Source organism: Lepidothrix coronata, unplaced genomic scaffold (genome assembly GCF_001604755.1).
Source record: "Lepidothrix coronata isolate B3197 unplaced genomic scaffold, Lepidothrix_coronata-1.0 Scaffold178, whole genome shotgun sequence".
NCBI lineage: Eukaryota > Metazoa > Chordata > Aves > Passeriformes > Pipridae > Lepidothrix > Lepidothrix coronata.
In genome coordinates this window covers 1,753,664-1,775,951 of record NW_016690358.1, presented here as the reverse complement: position 1 = coordinate 1,775,951, position 22,288 = coordinate 1,753,664, and the positions used below count along the sequence as shown (strand labels likewise).

At 61.2% G+C, this 22,288-nt stretch overlaps 3 protein-coding genes across 7 annotated transcripts in view; 2 read left to right on the top strand and 1 right to left on the bottom strand.

Moving 5' to 3' along the window:
• The window catches only part of RELL2 (RELT like 2), a 15,772-nt gene extending 836 nt beyond the window's left edge, over nucleotides 1-14,936 (top strand). Inside the window, exons 2-9 of one of the 5 annotated variants that reach the window (XM_017830393.1) lie at nucleotides 974-1,102; nucleotides 5,398-5,611; nucleotides 7,190-7,255; nucleotides 7,333-7,396; nucleotides 7,716-7,898; nucleotides 12,357-12,915; nucleotides 14,507-14,549; nucleotides 14,842-14,936. In XM_017830393.1, the coding sequence (XP_017685882.1) occupies nucleotides 974-1,102; nucleotides 5,398-5,611; nucleotides 7,190-7,255; nucleotides 7,333-7,396; nucleotides 7,716-7,898; nucleotides 12,357-12,915; nucleotides 14,507-14,548 (1,257 nt within the window). In that variant the 3' untranslated portion in view covers nucleotide 14,549; nucleotides 14,842-14,936. Of the gene's footprint in view, nucleotides 1-973; nucleotides 1,103-1,296; nucleotides 2,235-4,416; nucleotides 4,702-4,746; nucleotides 4,954-5,397; nucleotides 5,612-7,189; nucleotides 7,256-7,332; nucleotides 7,397-7,715; nucleotides 7,899-12,356; nucleotides 12,916-14,506; nucleotides 14,550-14,841 lie in introns of those variants that run through there. The other 4 variants (XM_017830396.1, XM_017830394.1, XM_017830397.1 and 1 more) reach the window with 4 other exon arrangements.
• A 608-nt stretch (nucleotides 14,937-15,544) lies between these two features.
• Nucleotides 15,545-21,399, bottom strand: FCHSD1 (FCH and double SH3 domains 1). The gene is made up of 19 exons (XM_017830392.1): nucleotides 21,274-21,399; nucleotides 20,802-20,899; nucleotides 20,381-20,426; nucleotides 19,451-19,524; nucleotides 19,055-19,199; nucleotides 18,841-18,977; nucleotides 18,704-18,767; nucleotides 18,467-18,595; nucleotides 18,176-18,298; nucleotides 18,000-18,095; nucleotides 17,815-17,922; nucleotides 17,609-17,713; nucleotides 17,169-17,399; nucleotides 16,999-17,082; nucleotides 16,752-16,908; nucleotides 16,462-16,667; nucleotides 16,266-16,362; nucleotides 16,121-16,188; nucleotides 15,545-15,990 (listed from the first exon to the last, which is right to left on the bottom strand). Exons 1-19 carry the CDS (start codon nucleotides 21,292-21,294, stop codon nucleotides 15,925-15,927), a joined length of 2,055 nt encoding a protein of 684 aa, XP_017685881.1. The 5' UTR covers nucleotides 21,295-21,399; the 3' UTR covers nucleotides 15,545-15,924.
• Nucleotides 21,400-22,221: 822 nt separating this feature from the next.
• The window catches only part of LOC108504874 (proteinase-activated receptor 3-like), a 4,332-nt gene continuing 4,265 nt past the window's right edge, over nucleotides 22,222-22,288 (top strand). Inside the window, exon 1 of the mRNA XM_017830379.1 lies at nucleotides 22,222-22,237. Within this exon, the coding sequence (XP_017685868.1) occupies nucleotides 22,222-22,237 (16 nt within the window). The remainder of the gene's footprint in view (nucleotides 22,238-22,288) is intronic.

The window sequence follows — 22,288 nt, the reverse complement described above, 5'->3', positions numbered from 1 at the left end:
GGTCTTCGCCATGGCGGACAGGCCGCGCTCCTGCTCACGTCATCACCGCGCGACACAGCGCTAAGGGAGGGGCTGACGGAGGGGGTGGAGTTAAGATGAGCAAGGGGCGGGGCTAACGGGATAGGGGCGTGTTTATGGGGAGGGGCGGGGCTAAGGGGCCCCGCGGCCCCAGTGCCCGCCTCCGGCACATCCCAGTTCCCTCCCGGCTCATCCCGGTACCCTCCCAGTCCACACACCGGCCTCGCGGCTGCCCCTTGTCCTCTCCCTCCAGGCCCTTGTCCAAAACCCCTTTCCAGCTCTATTGGAGCCCTTTTAGGCACTGGAAGGGGCTCTGAGGTCTCCCCGCAGCCTTCCCTTCTCCAGGCTGAACAATCCCGATCCCCCACCTGCTCACCTGGTACCTACACCTGCCTCCCAGTCACCCCAAATGCCCCACAATGTCACCTCGCTGCCCACTACCCACTCACCCACAGCTGCCTCCAGGCAGTCACAGCTGTCCCCAGTTACTCCCAGCTGCTCCCAGTTACCCCCACTTGTCTCCCAGTCAATTGCAGCTGCCCCCCAGTCACCCCCAGCTTCCCCTAGTTACCCCCAGTTGTCTTCCAATCGCCCCCAACTGAACCCCAGTCACCCCCAGCTTCCCCCAGTTACTCCCACGTGTCTCCCAGTGCCACCCCAGCAGGGTGCAGGTCCTCCCACCCCCGAGGTTGGCAGGGAGAGGGGACAGGGAGGCACCGAGGGCAGGGGGAGGACAAAAGCGAGGTGGGAAATTGCTGATTGGGAAGAGGTTCCGTGTGGAATGGGGGAAACCTGAACCTCAACTGGATGCAGGCAGTGACTGGGAATGAGCAGGTGCCGACTGGGAACGGTGGTAAAGGTCTGTCCCCTGGGGGCTGGAAAGAACGAAGTGTGAATGGAGCACCCAAAGGCTTGGGAAGGGAATGAGCTGAAGTCTGGGCTTGGTCCTGCACAGCATCCTGCCCGACCCACTGGAGTCTCAGAGAGGAGCAGGACCCCCAAGGGGCACCCCAAGAGCTGGCTGGGAATGGAGACCATGGCAGATGGGCACTGGGATGTTCCCTGGCTTCTCAGAGGATCCTGGGTATGAATGTGCAGGAGGGAAATACTTGGAAGTGCAGCAAGGGGGACTTCCAACATGTGTGGTGGGGCAGCAAGGTGACGGTGGGATGATGTGGAATTTTGGGTGTTGTGCTGGCTGCAGATGGATGAGAGAATGTGCCAAGGTGTGAGTAAATGGTGGGATTATTAAATGAAACTTCTGGCTGGCTCTGCCAGTTCCTGCAGGAACGCTACTCCCCCTGTGTGGGTTTCCATTCGGAATACCAGTTCCTGAGCATGGAGCAAGGATCATAGGATGGTTTGGTTGGAAGGGACCTTAAAGCTCATCTTGTTCCAACCTTCAGAGGAGACCCAGGACCCTGCTGGGGTCACTCGGAGCAGCCACCCAGCACGGTGGGCACCGAGTCCAGCACCCACCACCGGAAAAAAATTTAAAGGACTTAAGTTTAAAGGATTTAAGTTTAAAGTATATAATTTTAAGGGATTTGAACGTGCTGCACAACACGGATGTGCTGGGAACTCATGGAACACGGTGACGTCTCGGTGTGACGGTTGTCCTGTCACTGCCCCTCAAGCTGCTGCCACCAGATAACGCCCAGCCGGGGACACGGAGCCACCCGGGGAAGCACGTCCCAACACCCATCTGGGGGAACAGGGTGAGGAAGGGAGAAACACATCCCTGCTTCCAGCCAGGATCCCTCTGCTGGCTGACCTCCCTTCTGGAAGCCGGTTGCTGCTCCGGGCATCTTCACGGCTCTTGGAGCAGAGCAAGGGAAGCATCAGAGCAGGATATTTTTAGATGCACTTTGTGCTCAGAGAGCAAAACCACACTGTGGTTTAACGGCCATCAGCTGCTGGGCATGTTGGGAAAGCTGAAATAAGGGCTCAGGATTCAGGGAGATGTTGGACACCATGGGATGGAGCAGCTTTGCAGACACGACGGCGATTTTTGGGCTGAGCATTGCAGCGGAGACCCCCGGAGGAGTCTGCCTGTGGGATTCCAGGATCCGGGCAATCCTGCCTGTTTAGCTGCCACGTGGACAGTCAGCGGGGCCGGGGTGGCCCATCCCCTGAGCGGGTGCATTCCCATTGTTTGTGGGGTGACATTGGCTCCGATGGCTGCGGAGGAGGTGTGGGAAGAGAGCGGACGAGAGGTAACGTGGCACCACGGTGGGATCAGGGCTGGGTGAGGGATGAGGGGACAGGGACAGAATTGTCCCTCCACCCTCTCCTTCGTCACTCTGTCCCTCCCTCCTCAGTCACCTTTTGACGTGGAAGCTTAAAATTTAAGGGCTTCCAGTCAATGCCATGAGAGGGACCAGAGCCTCCAAGGGCCCTCAGGATTCAGGCCTAGGAAGGCCCAAGTGGGTGACCCGGGGAGGAAGGGCAGGGGATGGTGGTGCTGGATGCAATGGGCAGGCAGGAAGCAGGCAGGAAGCAGGCAGCTGCCTGTCCCAGACATCTGGATGGATTGTCATGTGTGTCAGCTCACGCTGCCTTTTTGGGGTCACACAGGGTGGGGACAGGAGCTGGGATGGGGTCAGGAGGGGACAGAGGATGCAGAGCCCACACTCTGAAGATATCACGAGCATCCAGCCCGTGGCCACGTCCACACCAACCCAACTTGGTTTGGGGCTTCATCCCATGTGAGGACCATCCCCACTGGCCAGGATGGACACGGCAGCCTGCTTGGGAGGGAGAGCTCAGCTGTGTGGATTCATGGCTGCCAGGCTGGCTGCTCTTGGGGCAGAGAGGAGTCCTGGTGTCCTTTTTGGGTCACCTGTGAGGGACTGTGTGGGACAAGGCTCGTGGTCTGACCACTGATGTGCTAACGGGATTCCCAGTGGGATGAGGACTGGGAAGCTCTGGAGGGATGCTGAGACTGAGGTGGTGGAAGCAGAATGGAGACTGGGAGCACACAACCCCTGATGGGAGATTAGGAAGAGAAACACTAAGAGAAACTGGGATAACCTGGCGCAGAGCCAGGAGAGACCCCTCCTCATCCTGGTTCACCCTGTGGAGGCCAGGATTTGTCTCCAGGCCATGGCTGCTGTGCCATTCTGTGCCCCTGAGCTTGTGGAAATGCTTTGACTCCAGGAGCTGTGGGAAAATGAGAATCTTCCCTCGAAGTGGGGAGTGCTGAGCAGCTCAGGCTCATTTTGCCCGGCACGGCTGGAGTCTGGAAAGGGGGTGGGGTGCTGGGAGGGGGGTGGGGTGCAGCAATGCATCGGGTGGGCGGGAACGCCCAGGAGGAGAAAGAGCGATTTATTGTGCAGGACAGCGTGCGTGGGCACGAGGAAAAAAGCTCCCCATGACTGCATCCCCTCAGGGCTCTGCAGAAACCCAGACCTGCCAGTTCCCCCTCTCCAAAGAAACAAGGGCAAGGAGTAAACTGCCTTTGAGGTTTGCTTTTTGAGGTCTTCACCAGCGGAGACTCCCGTGATGTGGCAGCTTGTTGGTCCAGCATTTGGAGATCTCTCCTCTCCTATGGCCCAGCGATCCATGGCAGGAGGAATAAGTGTTGCTGCCTGTGGTGTATTCCTGTCGTAGATGGTGCCTCTTAGGACCTGTGTCCCTGCCAGGACAGCAGACAGATGGGTGGCACCTGTGGTGTGGGGACCTCATGAAGTCCCAGTGATGGAGGAGGCCCCTGAGAGGTGACTTTGTCACCTGTGCAGAGGGACAGGAGCCCTCAGCACGGCACAGTGGCAGCCTGGAGGGGTTGTGGGTTGTCTCAGGGCGATGCAGAGTGTGGTGGGATAATTCCCACGAAGGAATGTGTGTTTGGATCGGTGCTCAGCTCAGCAGAGACGGGGTGGGAGGGATTTCAAGGGTTGCGTGTGCTCCTCAAGGTCTGGGAGGAGAACTGGCAGGTGGGTGAAGGACAGAGAGGAGCAAACCTAATGTGCAGCAGGAAAACAGGGCTGGGTGAAGCCTCCCAGACTGAGGATAATGTGGTGGAGATGAAGGTTGTGGGACTGCCACAGCTGGAGTTTTCAAATGGCTTAACCACCCCTTTTTTAGGAAGGAGGGAGAGACGGGGATCTCCCTGAGCTCTTTTCCCACCATCTCCTCAGTGCTGTGATCCCAGTGTGGGTGTCTGCACCCCTCTCCCCCTGCTCATGCTGGTGTGGGGTCGATCCTGGTCTTACTGAACCCCATTCCACCCTTCTCCTTCCCATCGCCAGGGCTCAGTGCGCTAAAAATCACGGAAAGGAAGGTGGCAGGGGAATTCGGGGCTGGCACGCGTGCGGGTGAGGTTTATTCACCCCGGGGCGGGCAGCAGCTTGGCAGCGCCGGCTTCCCTGAGCAGCGCTCCTGCTCGTCCTGCTGCAGCCGCCGGCATTTCCCTGAGCTCCGCTCCGCACCTTCATCCGCCGAAACCGCTTCGGAGAGATTTTTTTCCTGGGATCGGGACAGGCTGGTGCTCTTGTGGCAGAGAGCGGCAGAGAGCGGCAGGCAGAAGCAGCTGGCTCCTTCCCGGGGAAGGCAGGCAGGGAGCCGGGAGCCGGGGGCCGGAGGATGCTCGCCGCGGTGCCCGTCCGCGGGGATGCGGGGTTGCTAGGAGGCAGGTGAAGGTGAAGGTGAAGAGGAGAGCGCTGCGGAGGACCGCAGGCCCAGGTACCGCCGCAGCGGGGCTGGGGGACAGCGGGGGGGACCCTCTGTGTGCCGGGAAGCGGAGCCGGCGAGCGGGAACGCGAGCCCTGAGCCCTCGGGAAGGGAGCCGGGAGCACCGGGGGGAGCCGGGGTGGAGGGAGCCGGCTCTGTCCTGCGGGAGGACGATGCGGGAGATGCCGGCGGCTCGGCCCTCCGCCAGCCCGGCTGCCGCGGCTCCATCCCCGCCGCTGCCAGTGCCGGCGGAGGCCCTCGGCCGTGAGTACCGAGGGCTGCGGGGGGAGCGGGGCGGCGCGGGAGGATGCTCAGCCATCCTCAGGCAAGGGCGAGCGGGGGATTGCCGCCCGCCGCAGAGCCCCGGGCAGGCCGGGGCACCGGTGCCCTTGGGAAGCCGCCTGCAAGGGCCGGGGGAGCGCCGCAGCCCGGGGCCGGCGGGCCTGCGGGGACGCTGCCGCCGCCGCTGCCCTTGGGATGCCTCTTGCCGGGTGCGTGCGGGGCAGCAGTGTCCTTGGGACACCGCGCCGAGACACCTCCGGCTGGTCCGCGCCTCCCCGGACCTTGCGGGGCAAGAGATGAGCCCCGGGCAGCCCGCCCCGAACTGGGAGCTGGCTCTTGCCCGGCAGGAGGGAGAGGAAGATGGGCACAGGGACCCTGCTGGGGGGGAGCACCGGGAGCTCTGAGCTGCCTTCCCCCTTCTCCTAGATCCGCATGTCAGACCAGAACAGCACCGACGATGGGGAGTCAGACCCCCAGCACAGCCTGTCTATGGTCTTCCTCCTCGTCCTGGTCTTCTTCATCATGGGGCTGGTGGGTTTCCTGATCTGCCATGTCCTGAAGAAGAAGGGTTACCGGTGCCGGACCTTCCGGGACGATCTTGACCCAGATAACAAAGATGTGCTGGCAGAGCTCCAGGACAGTGAGTGCTGGGGGCTTGGGGGGGCTGCCTTTTGTCCAGCATGGACTGGTGCTCCTTATACACGCTTCTGGGATGTGGGATGGGACTGGGAGAGTTACCTGTGACGTGTGGCTGGGTTGGGAAAAAGGGATGGAGAGAGTGTTCCCTGAGGATGGGGAGTGTGTGGCCTGGGGATCCCTCTGATCTGCTGGCTCCACAAGCTGGTGGTGACAGGGAGGTGGGAGCCAGTGTCTGGCTCTTCCCAAAGGAACATTACCACCAAAAGGTAATTCTGATGGACCTGCTGAATTCCCAGTGCCTGAATTATAATCCATGCTCCCCAGGCAGGGATACAAGGTGTCACCTCTGCCCCTTGGGCATTAGGAGGTCTGGCATGGGGCCAGCATGGTGCTGGTTTTGTCTTCTTCCAGTCCCTGCTGTGCAGGGCAGAGGAATAGGGATATTTCCTTGATCACTGGGCTAGAATGGGACCTTTAGAGATTTTTTCCCATTGCTTCAGGCCACTGTAAGTTGCTCTTGGGTGGTTGGGTTGGGAAGTCACTGCAGCATCGAGCGTGGGTGCAAAGTAGAGCCCGGCCCAAGTTGGTTTCATGAGTCTCTGCTGAAATGGGGAAGGCACACTCCTTCAGCTGCTTCCTTAGCTGGAAACAGCCACATGGTGCTGCATAACTCCTCCAGCTTCCATGTGCCTGGGAGGATCAGCACCTCCTGCTGCCGTTTCTCGTGCACGGGGGGGAATGTGGCTCCTCCAGCTCACCCACGGATGCAGCAAGAGCTTCCAGGTGTCCACGGATCTGCTTCTGTGGCTCTAATGACCTGGCTGTACAGACATGGAGACAGTGAGCCTTCCAGGATTGGCTTTGCCCTCTGGAGATACCACAGCCCAGGGAAACATCTCCATGGACTTCCAGGACCATGGTGGCAGCCCTTGACCATGTTCTTTGAGGCAGCTGCCTGCCAGACCACAGCTCCAAAGAGCTTACAGGAACAGCTAACACAGCAGACCGTGCTGAAAGTCCATCCTTCCGGGCCTCCTGCCTCCAGCAGTGTTCAAAAGCAGGTTGTAATAAACGTTGGAGAAGAATTCCACAAGCAGAGCAAGCATCAGTCAAGTTTCCCCTTTTAAGCTTCTAACAGTGTGCAGCTCTGGGGCTTTCTCCATCAGAGGTATTTTTTCTGTGTTTAACAGGCCCCAGTGGGTTTATTTTCTGTGAATATGTCCTGTTTACCCTTGGAGACTCGAACACTCTCAGCATCCTGCATCCAGATGCTCCTGGGCTGGACTGTCCCTACAAGGAGCCTCCTCTTTCAACTTTTTGGGACCTGCTTCCCACTCATTTCTCCAGATGTTCCCCAGTTCTGAAGGAGCAACACAACCCCCCTCTCCCTGCACACACAGCTGCTGGCTCAGCCATTTCCTTTCCAGGGTGAGGGATCTGGTGTTCCCCAGTATCTTCCCAGCATAATGAGAAATATGAGGCTTCTCCAACCTCTCTGTGGTCGTGGCTGCTCCTGGGGAGAGAACTCTGAGTAGAGTCTCCAAATCCCAGCCCTCAGGGCCCTGTTGTCTCTTTTCAGATGAAGAGGAGGAGCTGAACGAGGACACCGTGGAGAAGATCGTGAGATGCATCATACAAAACGAAGGTGAGCACGTCCATGGGCCGGCCTGGAGCCGTGCTGACCACTTTGGCTGACACATCCCTGTTTTCCTCTCTCTTCAGCAAATGCAGAGGCTCTCAAGGAGATGCTGGGGGAAAATGAAGGGGACATCCCAGTGCCAGTGAGGTGAGGGAAGCCAATAGCAGCTTGTGGCCGATGCAGAGCGGGGGAGAAGCAGCCTTTGGGTATCCCTTTGGTCTGGAGACTGCAGCCAGTCCCGTTCCAGCTGTCACAAAGCATCTTCCCCATAAGAAGTCTTGCTCTCCTGAGGGTTTCCAGGAGTGCTTCACCCCACTGGCAAGGGGAATAGCTCTTTTTCATTCCTATCCTCAGTGGAGGTCCCTTCCAGAGCTGCTGCTCCCAGTGCTTGCTGCAGTGGGGCTGCACCAAGGTTGGGGTGACTCCTATGGATAACACGACCTGTCCTGTCCTTCCCCTGTTGCAGCCTTTGTCCCCACAGCCAGGATGGGGGCCCACCACACCACCACACGGTGCACCTGGGCTCCACACAGGCCCCCTGCATCCACTGTAGCCGCAGGAAGAGGCCCCCGCTGCAGCGACAGGGACGGTCCAAGGAGGGCAAAGGCCGGATGCATCCCGGAGAGACCACCGTCTTCTCAGTGGGCAGGTACCTAAACCAGCTTTGCCAGCCACGGCCCTGATGGAACAAGCACCATGGGCTCTCCTCAGTCCCCTGATTCCTTTCCCCTTCCTCCCCTGCCCCAGGCTGGGCTCCCTCTTGCTCTTCCCTGCTGAGATGCTTCAGCAGCAGCTCTGGAGCTGGAAGTCCCAAGGACCCAGGTGGCTCTTGCACCTGGAAATGCCTGTGGTGTGTGGAGGGCTGTGATGCACCCGTGGCTTCCCTCCTTCTCTGGGAAGGTGACTCAAGCCTGGCTTTTCCTGCTGAGTCAGTGCTGGGCACAGCCCCAGGTCCGTGTCCTTCCAGTCTGCTGTCCCAGCTCCATTCAAGCAGGGCTCCTGCTGCCCAACTGGGGGCTTTAGGAACCTCCTCAGGAGGAGAAGGAGGGGGCAGCATGCCCCAGGTGCAAGTTACCTCCTACCACCACCAGAATGAAAGAGTGGCTCTGCTGCCCCAGGTCGTTGCCTCCAATGGTATCTGTAATTAGATGACACAGCAGGAATATAAGAATAGGGGAGTGCTCCTGATACTTCCCACAAATACTTCTCCAGTCCCCACCTGGTCTCACCTCAAGGGACTTCCTGAGCTTCCTGTGGTCTCTGTGTAATCAATAATCTGCAGGGCAGTCTCTAGGCTCGTCCAGGTTGCCCCATTCCCGAGCAGAAAGGCTTAGGAAAGTCTCCCAGGGCTCAGCTCCCCACAGCAATGGTGACTTGCACAGGGTGACAAGCAACTGCCAGTCCCTGGATGGCCACACTGGTGAGGCACAAAGCTCTGTCATACTCAAATCCTGCAGCAGGACTTCATTCAGAGACTGAGCCTTGATAAAGCTGCATGTTGTGGTCCAGAGAGACAGTCCTTCCATGGGAATGCTGAGCCAGAGTGGACATGGAATCATGGAGTGGTTTGGGTTGGGAGGGACCTCAAAACTCATCTTATTCCAAACCCCTGCCATGGGCAGGGACACCTTCCCCTATCCCAGGTTGCTCCAAGCCCCATCCAACCTGGCCTTGGACACTTCCAGGGATCCAGGGGCAGCCACAGCTTCTCTGGACAACCTGTGCCAGGGCCTCCCCACCCTCCCAGGGAAGAATTCCTTCCCAATATCCCATCTAACCCTGCCCTCTGGCAGTGGGAAGCCATTCCCCCTTGTCCTGTCATGGGGGTTTTTCCACTGTCAGAGCCAGGAGCTTCAGTAGGGAGGTCCTGGGGCTTTATGGGGAGCTGGAGAAGGGGGAGACATGGTGGATCTCCCCATGCTGAATTCCAGCTCAGATCACATCTGGGGACTGACAGCTCCTGGTGTTCTGTAAGCCAGGTCTCTGCACAGTTGTGTATTCATGGCTAATTCATTCCCTGGCTGGTGTCCAGCTCCATCCACTCCTCCATGTCCTTTGTCCAGGCCCTTCCCAGTCTCCTGTCACTCACCTCTGAGTGCCAGAGAAGATGGTCTCCTTTCCTAAAGGCAACTTCCCTCAAATCTTGGTTTCTCCCCTTATCCCTGTTCATATCCCATGTCCCACCAACCTTCGCAGGACAGTCATCCCATTTCTCCAAGGCTGTATTTTAAATCCCCAGTCTCCTTGGTACGAGGACCTATGTGCCCACGAGGTACAAACCCACCTCCAGATTCTGCTTCTTGTTTCCAAACTGGCCCCGTCCCTTCCAGATCTTTGGTGACTTTCCCAGGACTGTCTTTGCTGTGTCTTATTTATGACAAATATCTTGATTGCACGAAGTACCTTGACTCAAGACTGACCCTACGTAAACCAGCTTCTTTAACCCACCTCTTGGATTAAAGGCTCAACCTCAGGTCTTTTTCTCTTTTATTTTTAGTTTGTTTTTTTTCTCTTGGACACTGGTTGAGAGTCCAGCCCCCTCCTACATGGACTGAGTCCTGGTCCTGGTAGACACAGGGTCGTGGCTGAAGGACTGGAAAGGATAAGAACTGTGGAGGTCCACCAAGGTCATCTGGGGCTGGAGAATGTGGCATGTGAGGAGGCTTTTTTAGCCTGAAGAATTATAAAGGGAGGGTCTAATTGTTCTCTAACACTACCCAAAGGGTGGGCAGAGTTTAAATGAAGGTGGAACAAGACTCTTCTCAGACATGCACAGGGAAGGGCAAGAGGCAAAGGCCATAAATTTCAAGAAAAGAAAACGAGAAAAGACAAAATAAAAAGCTATTTCACCATGAAGGAAAAGCTATTTCACCATGAAGTGCAGACCTGGGACAGAGTCCTCAGGGGTGGAGAGATCTCCATTCTTGGAGGTTTCCAAATCCTGACTGGATGGGGCTCTGGGCAAATTGATTGAGGGTGGGAGGTAGCCCAGCTTTGAGCAGGGGATGTGACTGGAGACCTCCTGAGGGCTTTTTGCCCCTAAATTATTCTGCACTTCTGCAGCAATCTGGAGTGCTGCTGATCTGTACTTTCATGTCACAGGATGATTTACCATTTCTCTCAGGGCTTTCCCTAAACCAGCTGTTGTCAGTGGCAGAGCTCATCCACCAAAGCATCTGAATCTGACTGCCTGTCCTCAGCCTGATCAGCCACAGTGTGTCACATCCTACTGAATCCAAAGCCTCAGTGATGCTGATGAGGCAGCCAGCCAGAGCTCTCTGCCTTCCCCTCGCCAGCCGGAGGTTGGTTACGTTACCTCTCGTGTCCCCTCCGCTCCAAACCTTTCCTGCACTTTGAATCCATTCAGCTCTTCCAGGCTGACATTGCTCAACGGCATCACCAAGATGTGATCCTGCCACTTGTGCCTCCTCCCAGTCCCTCTTTGGGACCAGAACATTCTTTGGTCTTCCCAAATCGCAGCGCTGGTGTCTTGTCTCCCAATACCTGGACAGACCTGAAAGGCCACATTTGCTGCTGCTTGGCCTGACCTGAGCAGACCTGTGGGTATTTTGTCTGGAGCTGGAGCATTTCTCCTCTTGACTCTTCCAATCCTGAGCAGCATTTCTGACCGTGCTGAGGGGTCGGTGCTGTCCACAGGCTGGTCCTCAGCCTGCTGGTGGTCTCCATCCCACCTGGCATCTGTCCTTATCTCTCAGACCTCTCTGCTCCTCCCTTCAAAAGCTGCCACTCTTGACCTTTGGGTCTTGCTCTTCTTTCAACCCCAGCAGTGCTTGAGCTTTGCTGTGGAGTTGTGTTTTGCCCTGGTGCTGTCTCGCAGCTGAACCTCAGCACATCCAGGGCTGTCAGCAGCTTCTCCACGTGTGAGCCAAGCGCAGGGAGAGCGGGAGTGGGTGAGTCATGGGCTGCAGGAGGTCCCTGTGGTGGGATTGGCGTGCACTGGCTGGTGGACACCAGCTCACCATGGAAGAGATTTCCTGTCTGCTGGTCCAACAGTGGCTGGCAGTGCTTGTGAGGAGGAGTCACGGAGTGAGTCACAACCAGCTGGCTCCCAGATCAGTTTACACTACACTTGCCTACACTTGACCCCTTACAAGCTCAGGGAGTTGGGGTTGTTCAGCCTGGAGAAGAGAAGGCTCCAAAGAGACCTTACAGCCCCTTCCAGTGCCCAAAGGGGCTCTGAGAGACTTTGGATAAGGGCCTGGAGTGCAAGGACAAGGGGGAATGGCTTCCCACTGCCAGAGAGCAGGGTTAGATGGGATATTGGGAAGGAATCATTCCCTGTGAGGATGGTGAGGCCCTGGCACAGGTTTCTCAGAGAAGCTGTGGCTGCCCCATCCCTGGAAGTGTTGAAGGCCAGGTAGGATGGGGCTTGGAACAACCTGGGCTAGTGGAAGGTGTCCCTGCCCATGGCAGGGGGTGGAATGAGATGTCTTGAAGGACCTTTCAAACCCAAACCATTCTGTGATTCTATGATCCCTAACTTCTCTCTACTCATGTGAAATGTTGCATCACCTCTGATTCTAAACACACCCTTTGAACCTCTGCAGCTGTTCTCCTGCCCACCTGGGAGCTCTGAGCTGTTACCTGGTCATGGTGGAACCTTGGTGAACCACCCAGGTACCATCCGTCACTCCAGGGGATGGTGCAAAGTGTGCTCTGGCAGATTTTAGCTAAACAGCTCCTCCTTAGTTGTTTAGCTGCCTTTACTCCCTGTGCCCAAATCACTGCCAAAACCTGTCCCTACCCTCACTTAGGGCACACTGTCACCCAGGCTGTGTTTCAGAGCATTTCCAGCAGCTGTGATCCATCTTGCTGCTGAGAGGACAAGCTGTGAGGGTCTGCACCAGCTGACATCTGGATTGGACTCTGCATCCTTCTCTTTCTCTTTATTTTGCTAAAAATGCAGGGGAAAATGGGGTTAAGTCAGTGTGGGCACTGCTAGAGTAGGGGTGGTGCTGAGTGAGTCTGAAGTTTTGGAGATCATGGCAAAGAGAGGAGATCCAAGGCTGGAGGTACAGGCAAGCTGGGAACACAGCTGTGAGAGAGGAGGGGAAGGAGTTTGATCTGCCCTGCCCCCCCTTTCCAGGTTTCGCGTCACACACATCGGGAAGAAACCCGCTGTCCAAGAGCAGCAGGACGGCCCCCTGCCCGACGGCAGCCGGGAGCTGAGCACGGAGGAGCTGGAGCACAGCAGCGACCGGCTCCAGCGGGAGCGGGCCCTCAATGGGACTGTCCCCACGGGGGGCCTGCAGAACGGAGACATCCAGAGCGGCAAAGGTGTGGAGCAGAGCCTCTCCACCACCCCGGCCCCCAACACACCAGCCAGCTCTGGCACTCGCGACAGCCGTCGAGCGGGCACGGGGTCCGGCAAGGCGGGCTCGCCGCAGGATGCCGGCACTGCTCCCGGGAGCGGGAGCCGCCAGAGGAGGCTCCTGAGCCATCCGGCGCTGGGAGGGTCGAGTCCCAGCATCCCGGGAGAGCTGGCGCGGGAAGGAGCTGGCATGTGCCTGGAGGAGGTCGGACTGGGGTCGGCAGATGAAGTGTCGGATATTCACGGGAGCCTGAGTCTGCACGAACAGGCTGAGGAGTTGGGGAGAGACGACAGCAGCAGGAGACAGCCTGGAGCAGAGGACGAGGAGCAGCAGGTACATTCCTCCTCTTCCTTGTCCCCACGTGGTCCCCTGGGCTGGAGGGGATTGCTTTTTCCCACCCATTTTCCATGTCTGTGGCACGTGGAGTCACCATGACAGGTCCCACCCTGATGGTACCCATGCTTCAAGGGGAGTAGGGGATGCTGCAGACCCAGCTGCCCCTCGAGCAAGGGATGTTTTCCTCTGTGGTTGAGCTCTTTGGGGATATCCACTGCAATCCTGACTTGGTGGAGCTCTACCACACATAGTGTCCCCAAAACTGCAGCCTCAGCATGGCCACCAATGAACAGGCAGGGAGAGGTATCTCTAGGAGCCTTTCTTGCCCTGAAATCCAGGGAGTTGTGAAGCCAAATGGTTGGTTTTCCCTGCTCAGAGAGGAGAGCTCACTCTGCCTGAAGCTCCAGCACCCTGGTATCTCCCAACCTTCCCACCCAACCACCTTGCTGGAGGAGCCAGAGAGCTCTAGGGTGATGACACGGTTTGCTTGGCCACTGGTGGCCCCCAGTTTGGGGGATTTGCTCCCTGAAACTGCCTCTGGGATCTTAGCACTGAGCAAACGAGGCAGGTGGTGGTGGGAGCAGACACCCAGCGTTTCACTCACACTCACAACATGGTTCTGCAGTTGGGGTAAGATGATTTTTGTGGAAGGGGGCTGGGGAAACACCCCTGGTGTGATGTCAGCAGCCCCAAGAAGTGGCCTTGACTTGCCCCACAAAACCAGCATGAGGGCACTCCTGTAAAGTCCGAAGTCCTCGAAGTCCTCGGAAGAAAAAGGGAGTCAAACACCTGGGTAAAATTCCTGGCATGCTTCAAGGCCAGGGAGATCCCCTGGGGCTGGCTCTGCTGGAGTTCCATGGGCATGGCACATACCAAGAGCTCTTGGCACAGGCTGGGATGGGGCAGGACTGGGTCACCATGGGAGAACCCTGGGAAAAGGTGCCTGGTTGGATGCCAGCCTAAGGAAAAAGGATCCCACTGTTTTACTGTTTCCCTCTTTGCCTTCTGGTGTCCAGGCTGGAAGGTTTGAGCTGTTTCATGGAGAAGGGCAGCCCAGGGCAGCCAGGCAGGATAGAGCTGATGGCTGCAACCATTCTCCAGAGACCTGGGAAGGTGGTGACAGGTCCTTCCATGGCTCAGTACACCTTGGGTGATGGCTGTGGTACCTCTGATCCCTGGGGAAGCAGTTACATGCAGGGCAAGCCCAGGGACCTGGTGATGTGTGTCCCCTCTGTGGCTCCAGACTCTTGCCTTGGACCCTGCATGTGGTGTTGAGGTGCTCCAGGACATGGGGGCCCAGGAGAACGGTGATGGGACCTCCTTGGGATGTTTGTCACTTGAACCCTCCCCTACCCCCTCAGTCCCAGTCAGGCCACCACAAGGGTTGTTGGCTGCTGCTCATCACGTCCTGCAGGCAACGGGGAAGGGCAGAGGAGATGTGTGGGCTCTAGTTGCTCCTGGAGACTCAGTGGGGTTCTGCCCACTGGCCCAAAGGTTGCTGCTGTGGCCAAGGGAAAACTGGCCCCCACCCCAGCACCCTGCTCCTGCTGACATCCCTCCCCATGCACATCCCTCCTCCATCCCACAGGAGCCCAGCGCCGCGGAGAAGGACTGGAGATCAACGGTGTGACGTGAGTGCTTTGTCCCTTGTCCCCTGGGGCAACGTCCGAGGTGGGGTGGGGTGAGGTGGGAGGGCGCTGGCAATGTCCCTGCCCTGCTGGATCACAGCTTGGTGATGGAGACGGAGAGAAGCTGAACCCCTTCTCCAGGGGGGTCGGTTTCCAGTGCTCCAGGTCCCGCACGGGCAGGACCACATGCCCAGCCGCGGGCAGTGATGCCAGCGGGCAGACACGGGCCTGGGGGCGGATGGGGGGATGCTACGGTTGGTGGGGACAAATTCTATCCTGCCCCTCTCCCCCACAGCTCCTCTCCGCTCCCGGCTGGAGCGTGGACAGGAGGCGCGCAGCCCCCGGCCCCCACGCCGGGCGGGGGGCTCTGCCGTGGGGCAGCCGCGGGGCAGCCGGCCCCGGCCCCGGGTGGGCAGCTACGCGCTTGGCATGGCCGGAGCGACGCGCCGGCGTTACCGACAACCGCGCTCGGCGCCAGACCTCATCCCATTGGCAATAGGTACCCGATCCCACCCACCGCACCCGCCCCGGAGACCCCCCCGGGGGGCGGGCGGGCAAGGCAGGGGCAGGACAGCACCCTGTCCCCGCCGCCCACCCGGCCCCTGCAGCGCCCCCAGCTCCGGGGCAAGGATCAGAGCGGGGGCTGCAGCGAGGGGCGGGGATGGAGGCAGCGGCTCGGGCCCCCCCGGGCGGGGGGCAGCACCCCCCCACCCACCCGGCACGTTCACTGCAGAGCACAGCCCCCCCGGGCACTCCTGCCACGCAGAGCGGGCACAGGCACAAATCCTGCACCGGCGAGGGACCCTGCCGGTCCCCGGGGGATGCTGGCGGAGACAGGAGCTTCCAGCCCCATCCCAGCACAGGAGGGGCCGGAGCCCGGCCCAGGGGCGGGATCACCCCCTGGCCAGGCCAGCGGGCAGCCCCGGTGCCTGCCCGAGCTTCGGTGTAACCGCCCTGTACATAGACGAGCTACAATCATTAAAGCTGCTGAACCCCTCGCCAGACAACTGGATTTATTGGGAACAGGCCCCCCTCCCCTCACTCCTGCCTGTGGGGGGCTGGCAGGGTCCAGGGATGATCCCCCCCAGGAACCAGGGCTGTGCAGGGGGTGCACGGGTGACGCCAGGCAGAAAGGGCAGAGGCAAGAGGTGGGTGAGATGGGGCCTGGCTGTGGCACTGAGCACCCGGAAAAGGGGCTAGCCAGGGTTCCTGGTGCTGCACTGGGATGCAGGAACACTCTGCAAGTGGCACTGGGTGGGTTGTAGCCCCTGGAGAGACCAGCTCGGGGCGTGGGGCAGTGCCAGGGACAGCAGCCTGTGGTGGTTTGCTCGGGCAAAGCTTTTTGGGGGGCAGAGAGGGATGAGGGGGACTCGCAGGGTCAGCTGAAGTGCAGCTCGGGGTCGGGCTCGGGGACTCTGCCGGGTGGTGGGGGCGGCGCACGGAGCTGCAGAGAGAGGAGAGGAGAAGCAGTGCCAACATGCTGAGGCCACTCGTGCCCCCTGACACCCCCCAGAGCACACAGGTGACACCATCCCTTGTCATGGGAGAGCTGGGGGAGGATTGGGGGGTCTTACCGGCCGGAGTCGGGTGGCTGCCAGGTCCGGAGAGCTCTGCCCGCTGCCCGTGCCATCCTGCCGGCAACCTGGAAGGGCCCAGCAGCTCAGCCTGGCTTTCCAGGCCCTCCCAGCCCCTTCCCAGCTCCCCCCCCCCAGCACTCACCTCCCAGTGATGTCTCAGGAGCAGGGCTGGGGGTCAGCACGGCTCCGGGGGCAAGGCCAGGAGGGGAGAAGGGTGGAGGGGATGGCGACGGCAGCTCCTGGGAAGACACGACCAAGAGGGATGGGAACAATGGGAAGGGGGTCTTTTCCCCCAGCAGACAGTGGGAACAACGCCCAGTGACCCTCCCGCCACTGACCTGCTCTGCCACCTCCCGGGCCCCGGTGAGCTCCTCCACCACCAGGGAGGGGAAGACGCCGATGCGGCCGTCGAAGTCGCCGGTCCAGAATCCGTCGTCCACCTCTCCAGCGGCACGGGGCAGCACCCGGATGATGGCTCCCTCGGGGAAACTCAGCTCCTCAGGGCTCTGCCCCTCGTAGTCGTACAGGGCTCGCACCAGCCAGGCTGTGGGGATGATGGAGAGAGTGCTCAGCACCTTCCAGGGTCCCGTCCCCCCCCCCGGGGTGGGGGTGATTGTGCAGCACCCACCTCCAGGCTCCAGCACCAGTTCTGCTGCCATGATGCTGGAGAGCTGGCGGTGCAACGCCGAGGGTCCTGGGGGGCCAAGCCCGGCCCCTGACTCGCACCCGAGGGACAGCAGGTACTTTTCGGGGACGTAGCCGACCTGGCCTGCCTTGTTCCGAGCCTGAGGGGGCAGAAACCATGTGAACATCCCAGCCTGTGGACAGGGAACAACCTGGGGACCTCGAAATGGTGGGACTCAGCCTGCTCCCACCTTCACCCATTCCTCTGCGTCCCCGTCCTCGATGACCTCCAGCTCCTCGCCCTGGGTGATGGACAGCTCGTCCGCCTGGCAGCCCTGCAGGGCAGAGGGACAAAGTGGCAGGGAGGCTGAGATGCCATCCCTGGGCAGGCAGGGTGAGAGACAGGCAGCTGGGGCCGTACCTGGTACCCAAAGATGACCCGGCAGGTGTAGGGGTAGGTGCGAGCAGCAGGACCAGGCTCATCGTCCCCGTCTGGCTCGTCACTGTCCTCGTAGTCATCGAACTCGGCCGGATCCAGCCCCGTGGGTGTCTCCTCGCCTGTCCCCACCATGGCCCCCGCCAGCCAGGCATCCACGTCCAGCCCTGCTGCCCGCAGCAGTGCCAGCCGTGCCTCGGCCTTCACTCGGCTGACCTGGGGACACCCACAGTGCCAGAGTCTCAGGGGACACCCACGGTGGGGGGACAGCCAGTCCCAACCCCATTGTCCCCATCCCCAGCGTGGCGGCCACAGTGGTAAGAGCATCCCCAGGGACACATCCCCAGCACCACATCCCAGCCACCACACCTCCCCATCCCTGTGTCCCCCACCCTGGGGGTGACAGACCTGCTTGGGGGACCCACCTCCGCCTTCCGGATGTTTTCCCTTGCTTCTTCCATCTGCCGCTCCACGGTCGCCGCTTCCCCCTCGGGGACCTGCTGCCGCCTGGCCTCCAGTCGCTGCAGCACCTGGAGGGCACCCGCGGGTCAGAGGGTGGTGGGAGCTGCTGAGGGAATGGAACTGCTCCTTGAGCCCCCCATCCTGTCCCATGGGGCAGGACAACACCCACCTCCTCGCTGTGTGCCTTGTTTTTGCAGTCCCGGGTCACGCGCGTGGCCCAGCGCCGGGCTTCCTTCTCCAGGCTGGCTCCATCATCCCCTGGCGGCAGCAGGCACACCTGGGCAAGGACACGGGGGTGAGAAGGGCTTGGCTGCACAGACCCCCACACTGCTGTAATGTGTCCCCCTCACCTACCTCCTCCACCCCGGTGAGCTGGAAGCGCTGCTCGGGGGCCAGGGAGAAGGCCGGGTGGTCCTGCAGGAAGAGGAGGAGGTCCTGCTCCCGGCACACCTGCGGCAGGGGAGTGCTGTGGGGCCGGGGGGCTCACCTGTGCCCTCCTGTCCCACCCAGCTCCCGGGACGGGCCGTTACCCGCGCGGATGCCTCTGCAACGCCCTGGAACCAGTCCCGCGTGGCCCGGCAGGTCTCCACCTCCGTCCGGCTGGCGGCCGACAAGTGCTCCCGGAGCCGCTCGTAGAGGTCCCCGTCCAGCGCCTGGGGAAAAGGGGGTGGGAACCCCCCCAGCACTGCCTGTATCCCTCCTGGAGCATCCCTGACTGTGCTGGCGGGACCCTCCCTGCTGCCCCCCTTGCAGCAGCACGGGGGAGATGTTCCTGGTGGGACCCTGGGGAGGGGGCACAGGGGGGTCTGGGCAGCTCTTACCTGCATGGCTGCGGGCAGCTCCACGCGCTGGTAATGCTCCAGGTGGGCAGTGGCAGAGACCAGGGCAAAGCTGTACTCGTTCTGCACCCCCGCCAGCTGCCTCGAGTGCTCGGCCAGCCGTGCTGAGAACTACAGGGATGGGGAGAGCAGGGCTTGGTTGATAGTGTGGGGGCCACCGCTCTGTGTCCCTCTGCATCCACCCGCCTGGGTACCCTGCCAGTCCCCTGCGCTGCTGACCTTGGCACTGAGCTTTTGCAGACTGGCCTTGGTGTGAAATATCCGCCGGTCGCTCTTCCGGAGGCTGGGGAGGATGGGAGAGGGGTGTGAGACCACTCCACAGCCACAGCAGCCCCCGTATTGTCCCCCACGCTCACCGAGCCTCCACGTCAGCCGCCTTGTCCCTGGCCACTTCGCTGCTCCGCTGGAGGTGTGTGAACTGCTTCTTGGCCTTGTCCAGCTCCTTCACCGACTCCAGCAGCTCCGCCTGCGCCTTCTGCAGCCGCTCCATGCCCTGTGGGGAGCGTCAGCCGGCGGGGGGACAGCTGTCCCCACCGCCCGGGCACAGGGGACACGTCCTCGCCCCGGTACCTTCTTGAGCATCCTCTCCTTGGAGAGGCGGGCGGTGCGGGCAGCCTCGGCGGCCAGGGCGCGGTAGCTCTCTGAGGCGGTGACACGGACCTGCCCGGCGTGCGCCGTCCCCTCGATGACGCCCTTCCAGACAGCGGCCACGCTCCTGCGGGCACGGGGTGAACGCAGGGCAGGTGCTCCCTGCCCCACTGCCAGCTTTTGGGGACAGCCAGCAGGACAGACAGCAACCCCAGCCCTGGTGGAGCCCTCCCAGTCGGGCACCGCACCCATGGGGACATCCTACCCAGGACTGCATCCCTGGACCTGAGTCCCAGTTGGCATTAGGTATCTCCCAGCTGGGAGGCCATAGCCAGCCCCGGCCCCTTGTCCCCACCCCTGGCCCTGTCCCCAGCCCACCTGGAGTCGCCGGCCTCGCCGCGGCCCCGCTGCCAGTCTCTCTTCACGAACTGGCTTGCCAGCCTCTGCAGTGCCTGCGGACAGACCCGACATCACTGGCACTCCCCAACCCTGCCGAGCACCCCAGCACCCACTGTCCTGCTCTGGGCCTGAAACTGGGGTCCCCCACACTGGCTGCCCACCCCATGAGCCCAAGGACACATATGTCCCCCCAGAACAGAGACACAACCCCCCTCCAGTGGCTCGGTGTTAGCAGAGATCCCCTCATGCTCCCCATGAGAAAACCTTTTTGGGGAGCAGCCACCAGAAGATCACCCTGCTGTGGCTTTTGGTACCAGAGGTTCTACAAGGGGACGCCACCAAGGGACACTGGCTACAGACACAGAGCAGAGGAGCCCCCAGGAAAGCCAAGCACAGAGAGACCCCAACCCTGGGGGAACAGTTTCCCCCCACCTCAGGAGGGTGAGGAGTGGGGTGGTACCATGCCTGGCTGCAGGAAGGGGGGACACAGTTCTTCTGCAGTATGTCCCCAGGGGATGCTGCAGGGACATCTCCCGGCAAAACCAAGCTCTGACATTTCAGAGCAGTGCCCTGCAATGACCCAGCAGACAGCAGAGCCCAGCAGTTTCCCCCCCACACAGGGTTTTCCCTCCAGGCTCCCAAAACACCCGAGGTTCAGACCATGCTGTGCTCAGCAAAGCTCCCGGTGAGTGTCTGAACAGGGTTGGGGTCCCCTCAGCGAGGGACATCCAACTGTCCATCTGCTGCCACCCCCTCGGGCAAGCACAGAGCTGCCAAGCCTGGATAATTCCTGAGGCTGCCCATCGCCTGCATGAGGCTGTGCCCAGCTCTGGACACCCCAAACAGGCAGGATGGGGCCCATGGCTCCCCAGGACATTGGTCCTGGATCTGGCAGCACCTCGTCCTTACCTGTCCATACTCCCTGTCGATGGTGGCCCTCTGCTTGCTGTAGGACCTGGGGGGAGAGGGGACATGGGGCAGGAAAGGACACACAGAGAGGGGCAGGGACAGGCCACCCCTGTCATCCCCCCTGCTATCCCCCCCTGCCACCACTCCTCTGCCATCACCCGCTGTCATCAACCCCTGCTCTTGTGCCCCTGCCCTCATCCCTGATACCACCCCACACCTGGATGTCCCCATCAGGCCACCCCAGAGGCTAGTGGAGCCTGTGACCTCGAGGTGCCAGGCTCAAGGTGAACTGTGCCCGGTCCCTGGGCCACCCGTGGGATGAGCTGCCTGGTCTCCGATCAGGGACACACACACACCAGTGGGATGAGCTGCCCGGTCTCAGCTCTATCGGCGGGTGTCACACAAACGCGTGGGGCCGTACCTGATGTCCTCCAGCAGCTCGGCGTCCCGCTGCTGCTTGCTCTGCAGGCCCGAGAGCTGCTCCAGGACGTGGACCCGCAGCTCCTGCGTGAGCTTGACCTGCGAGACCGCCCTGCTCAGCCCCGGCCCCGCCGCGGCGCCGGCCGCGATCGGCTGCGGGGATGGGGTGCGCAGACGGGGTGCGGGGATCGGTTGCGGGGATGGGGTGCGTAGACGGGGTGCGGGGATGGGATGCGGGAATGGGGTGCGGGGATGGGGTGCGTGGAAGGGGTGCGGGGATGCGCTGCCCCCCCGGCCCGGGTACCGGTCCCCACCGCCCCTCCTCCTGGGTGCCCCCCAGCCACAGCCCCGCTTCCCCAGCCCCGGTGAGGGTCCGCCGGCGGCGAGTCCCGGTCGCGGCTGCAGGACACGGCAGCACGGGAGGACACGGTCCCGGTCGCCCGCCCCTTGCCCCGGCCCGGCCCCGCGCTCACCTTGCGCGGCGGCGGCTGCATCGCTGCGTTCCCCCGGTGCCGTCCTGATCCCGGTCCCTGTCCCGACCCCGACCCCGATCCCTGCCCCCGATCGCGTGCGCGGAGCCCGGAACTGCCGGGACGGACCCTCCCCCGCCCCCAATAGGCCACGCCCCGGATAGACCACGCCCCATCAGACCACGCCTCGTCAGCCCCCGCCCCCTCCCGAGGACACGCCCCACCCATTACCCGGGCAGGCACTCGGAAAGCCCCGCCCACCGCGCCGGCCAAGCCCCGCCCACCGAGGTGGCTTTCGCGCCCCCTGGCGGCCAGTGCGGCACCAACGCGGGGAGCGGCGGACACGGGACAGGGGGACACGGGACAGGGGACAGGGGGACACGGAGATATGGGGACAGGGATGGGGAACATGCGACAGGGGGACACGGAGACACGGACACGAGGATAGAGGGACACGGGACAGGGGGACACGGGACAGGGGGACAGGGGGACACGGAGATATGGGGACAGGGATGGGGAACATGGGACAGGGGGACACGGAGACACGGACACGAGGATAGAGGGACACGGGACAGGGGGACACGGGGACACGGACACCGGGATACGGGGACATGGGGATGTGGGGACACGGGGAGACAGGGATATGGAGGCACAGGACAAGGGGACACGGAAACGGGATATGGGGACATGAGGAGGCAGGGACATGGGGACACAAGGATATGGAGGCACGGGGATGTGGGGACATGGGGAGACAGGGATATGGAGGCACAGGACAAGGGGACACGGAAACGGGATATGGGGACATGAGGAGGCAGGGACATGAGGACACAAGGATATGGAGGCACGGGGATGTGGGGACATGGGGAGACAGGGATATGGAGGCACAGGACAAGGGGACACGGAAACGGGATATGGGGACATGAGGAGGCAGGGACATGAGGACACAAGGATATGGAGGCACGGGGATGTGGGGACATGGGGAGACAGGGATATGGAGGCACAGGACAAGGGGACACGG

Excerpts from the sequence above, each read along its gene's own strand:
- FCHSD1 (XM_017830392.1), bottom strand. The coding sequence starts at position 21,294 with ATGCAGCCGCCGCCGCGCAAG. Across the intron at positions 18,596-18,703 it reads TGCAAAAGCTCAGTGCCAAG|TTCTCAGCACGGCTGGCCGA; the intron begins GTCAGCAGCGCA and ends CCATCCCTGTAG. Across the intron at positions 18,096-18,175 it reads TTGCAGAGGCATCCGCGCGG|GTGTGCCGGGAGCAGGACCT; the intron begins GTAACGGCCCGT and ends CCCCTGCCGCAG.